Below are 4,538 nucleotides of genomic sequence, written 5' to 3'. Positions count from 1 at the left end.
AGAAAGAAAGAAAGAAAGAAAGAAAGAGAAAGAAAGAAAGAAAGAAAGAAAGAAAGAAAGAAAGAAAGAAAGAAAGAAAGAAAGAAAGAAAGAAAGAAAGAAGGAAGGAAGGAAGGAAGGAAGGAAGGAAGGAAGGAAGGAAAGAAGGAAGGAAAGGAGCTTTATTAGAATAACATATTAGCGGAAGCAATTTGGAGAAATATGCTATCCATATGAACACTACTGATAGCTGTCTTTATTACATTTTAGTACGTGTGACATGATGTGTTTTGTGTCAAAAAATTTAATTGTTGCAAATAGATAAAGCCAGAGATGGTTCCTAGCAACACTGCCCTAGTAAAGTATACATACGACCTAGATCAACACCACTTGGTCAGTTCAGCAGACAAGTACTGTATTAAAATTCAAAGAAGCTAGTCATTGTCAGGAAAAAGTTCTACGAAGAACTATTAGAAAACTTCCCATATTTTAAAAACTGACATTTATTTTGATGTGACATTTTCTTAATCCCTTAATGACTTTTTGTTGAAATACCAACATGCTGAGAGAAAATCAAAATGGGAATGAAATCCTTTTATTTATAAAGTATGCTACAATTAGACGATAGGGGTACTGGCCTCAGTCAGCTTAAAGACCATTGTAAGAACAACTGCTTTAGAAGTGCTGCCTTTGGTGCTATTGACTTTGTTGTTCTTATCTAGATGTTTTTCATCCACCTGGGTGAGTGTCCACAAAGTCGACAGGCTGATGATCAATGACTGGACTTGTTTCTTAATTTCAATTTCTAGTAAATTCAAGGGAAGAACCAGAAACACTAAGGCAAGCAACTAGCTAGGTAAAGGAACCAGGATTTTTCTACTATAGCAAATAAAATGTGTACCTGCAGGACCCCAGGGTTCGTTTTGCAATAACAGCTGGCCTGTTGACTGTTTATTTGCTGCATTTTCATATCTCCTTCCTAACACTAAAAGGCATATCAAATGAATATTTACCTCCAGGAATTCTGAAAGACAATAATAAAAATAATTAGTTAAATGATTGTTTTTAAAAAATGCGTATCTCTTAACAAGGGATTCAAAGCCTCCATAATGATGTTTAAAAAGAAAAATTTTACCCAAGTGAAAAGCTATAAACTCAACTACTTTTGTGTTCTATTTTCAGTTTCAGAAACAATATTTTAAACCTTAGTACCCGGCTCTATATCTTCACATAAAACTTGCCCAGTTCCCTTTCAAGAGGTAATCTTGGCTGCAATTACACTCTCTAATGACCAAAGTGAAAAATAGGATTTCTGACTGACCCTGGCAGGCCAGCTCTTTATGCTCGAATGATATAAGAGAACAGCTAACAAGACCTCACCATGCATGGCTTTAAATGTTATTGATGGCACTAAAGCAAGTCTACACTTTTTCAGAAAATCCTTTACTGCGCCTGGTCTTGTTGTCACCATAGGAGTGACTTACATCCTGTGGGCTGATGATTCATGGAGAGAGTTTTCTGTCATTTGTCTTACATTCATGACATTACAGTTTCACTAAATATTCCTCTGGTTTTCACGTTAGTAGAGACGTTGTTGAGAAGTGCAGGCTATTATGTAATAATAAAAATAATTAGTTAAATGGTTGTTTTAAAAAAAATGCTTATCACTTAAGAGGGGATCCAAAGCCTCCCTACTGAAGTTTATGTAATCTAATGCCCTCTTTTTTTCTTATTTCTTTGCATGTAAAATCATTCTAGTTCACATATCTTAGGTACCTTCCAGAACCTCTGATAATTTGCATTGCCTTTCTTCAGACCTTTTCAATTCACCTCTTCAACTGAAGATCTGAAAGTCTTTGTTGTTTAATGCAAATGTACATGTTTTCCATAGAGCAGTGATTTTCAGACACAGCTGTGAAATGCAGAAATCCAGGCTACACTCTCAGAAATCCTAATTCAGAATGTCCCTGTGATTGAGTCTAAGAATCTTTGATATAAAAACTTCCAGAGGGGATTCTTACTTGCATACAGAATTGACCAGAGTTGTGGGGAAAACTACCTTGGATATGTGATTTCTAAGTCTTCTCTCTTCATTTCTATGCAAAGACAAAGAAAAAATAGCACCCAAATAGTTATTTTTGGTAATCTATCCCAAGGAAACTGATGGCCTTATTCAGAAGATTTAGAAAGAATTATCTCCAAACCATTTGCAGCTTCTTCTCAGTTGACACCATTTCCGGGACTCCAAAAGTCAGACCACAATTTAATGAACATAGAACCCCTGTCCTTCCTACCACCTCCTTTGTCTCTTCTTTCACAAAGTAAAAACGATATACATGCTCACAGAATGTCTGGAGCTATCGCGATCCCAAGTAGCTATCTGAGAATCAGCATGAAGAGACAGTGTGAAATTGATGTCAGAATAGTCTGTATCCTTTTATCTATCAATGAATCCTCTCTTCCTCTACTCATGGAAAAGGTGGAGATAGAAAGGCTTCAGAGATATACTCATTTATAAATCTTCATTTAAACATATCTACATACCAGTATTGCCAATTCAACATTTAATGAGTTCTACTCTGAGGGTGGCATTACGCTAAGTCCTAAGCTAGGGAGATCAATAAAATACATATTTCTAAGTATGAAATTGCTCAGACACTTGGGCAGTGGGAAAGACAAAACCCTGTGCATTACGAACGACTCCAAATATAAAATTTGTTGAGTATAAACAATTTTGTTTTGTTTTGTTTTGTTTTTAATGGAGTTTCACTCTTGTTGCCCAGGCTGGAGCTCAATAGTGCGATCTTGGCTCACTGGCTCACTGCAACCTCCGCCTCCTGGGTTCAAGTGATTCTCCTGCCTCAGACTCCCGAGTAGCTGGGATTACAAGCATGCACCACCATACCCAGCTAATATTGTATTTTTAGTAGAGATGGGGTTTCACCATGTCGATCAGGCTGGTCTCGAACTCACGACCTCAAGTGATCCACCCGCCTTAGTCCCCCAACGTGCTTGTATTAAAGGCGTGCACCACCGTGCCTGGCCCAAACTATTTCTACATTTGATCATCAGACCCATTACTTCGATGTAAGTCAAGCAGTGTGCAATGGAAATAGTGTTGGCTGGAGGTCAGTGGCCTTGCTCCACACCAGCCACTCATTGATCTCAGGATTCTGATCTGCTGAGTTTGTGAATTTCCAAGGACCCTTCCTGTTCTACATTCCCAGGCTTTTGTAGTCACCCTATAAATTATCCAATTCTTATTATAATTCTGTTCCTGATTCTTTCCCCCTATTTATCTTTTTCAGATTCTGTTCATGGGCATGATGACTGAGTACTATCACTACTTTTTCACAACCCTGGTAAGTGCATCTAGGAGAAATGTACTCCACATGTTAGGAAACATCTTCACATGGTTATTTCAGAGTCAGCCTCACCAGTGTCCAAGGCAGGATATTGTCATGGAGACTTGTCTTACTTTCCTAAGAATCCTCTAAATCCAGCAATGCTGAGCAGCAGCTTTCTTCTTTTTTTTTTTAACTAGCATCAATGTATGTGCATTTAGAAAGAAATTAAAATGAAAATTCCATTAAATAGAAACTATCAAAGTAAAACCTATTCATAAAAAAGCATCATCTACAATTTTTATATACATTAGCATGTGCATCCAAGTGTATCTGGCATTCATTGATTTTATGTGGCTTTCCTGCCTGTGTCCAGAAGATAGCTGGGTTAGCCAAGGGTTGCCTGTCAGATGTTTGAAAAACCTTCAAAAAGGGGAGTATTGAAGATGCTCTGTACATTGAATATTTTGCACCATAAAGAAAAATCATGGTCCTAAGCCTTAGAAATCCAAAAGAAACCATTGGACATCTTAAATTTTGGGAGACTATTTGATTCTAAAGAATGATTTAGGGTATTTAACACATCAAAATGATGTGATAACTTTCGTTCAGTCAGTTTGAGAAATCAGTGACAGCCCCCACCTCCCCAACCACACACTTGCACACTCCACTTTCTTACATGAGAATAAAAACAGAGCTCTCTTTCTAATCTGTAAGAGTGTATCAGCTAAATTCAAGCTCCCTTTCTAATCTGTAAGAGTGTATCAGCTAAATTCAAGCTCCCTTTCTAATCTGTAAGAGTGTATCAGCTAAATTCAAGCTCCCTTTCTAGTCTATAAGAGTGTATCAGCTCAATTCGACCGGGACTCTGGGGGACTCAGTAACAGTGCCATTTTAGCAAATGCAACTGACAAGCTAGTGAGTAGGCGAATTCAAATAATTTAGAATAAGGACCCGAAGTAGTAAATTCTATTTCTGACTCAAGTAAGTAAAGCATTCATTTCACGATGTCCTCTGCACCCCTTCATCCATCTCTCTGAGAGGATGGAGGGGTGCAGAGGACATCGTGAAATGAATGCTTTGAGATAGTTGTCAAAATCATTACTGCTATTGAGCATAGGGTGGAAGTGGGTACAGGGTAGAAACTCCTCCTGATCTAAGGTTTCTGTGGTCTTCCCATCTGCCTCTCCCTGCTGCTGCTTCTTTTTTTTTTTT

General features: G+C 37.8%; 1 protein-coding gene across 8 annotated transcripts in view; it reads left to right on the top strand.

The window, feature by feature from the left end:
• The window catches only part of GRIK1 (glutamate ionotropic receptor kainate type subunit 1), a 388,898-nt gene that overhangs the window by 272,121 nt on the left and 112,239 nt on the right, over positions 1-4,538 (top strand). For all 8 annotated transcript variants that reach the window (XM_017541943.2, XM_037743256.1, XM_017541947.2 and 5 more), the window contains one exon: positions 3,288-3,341. In XM_017541943.2, coding sequence (XP_017397432.1) covers positions 3,288-3,341 — 54 coding nt within the window. The remainder of the gene's footprint in view (positions 1-3,287; positions 3,342-4,538) is intronic.

The sequence above is a fragment of the Cebus imitator genome, unplaced genomic scaffold (assembly GCF_001604975.1).
Source record: "Cebus imitator isolate Cc_AM_T3 unplaced genomic scaffold, Cebus_imitator-1.0 Scaffold138, whole genome shotgun sequence".
NCBI classification, from domain to species: Eukaryota; Metazoa; Chordata; class Mammalia; order Primates; family Cebidae; genus Cebus; species Cebus imitator.
Note: the sequence above shows the minus strand (reverse complement) of the source record. Positions and strands in the feature narration are given on the sequence as shown.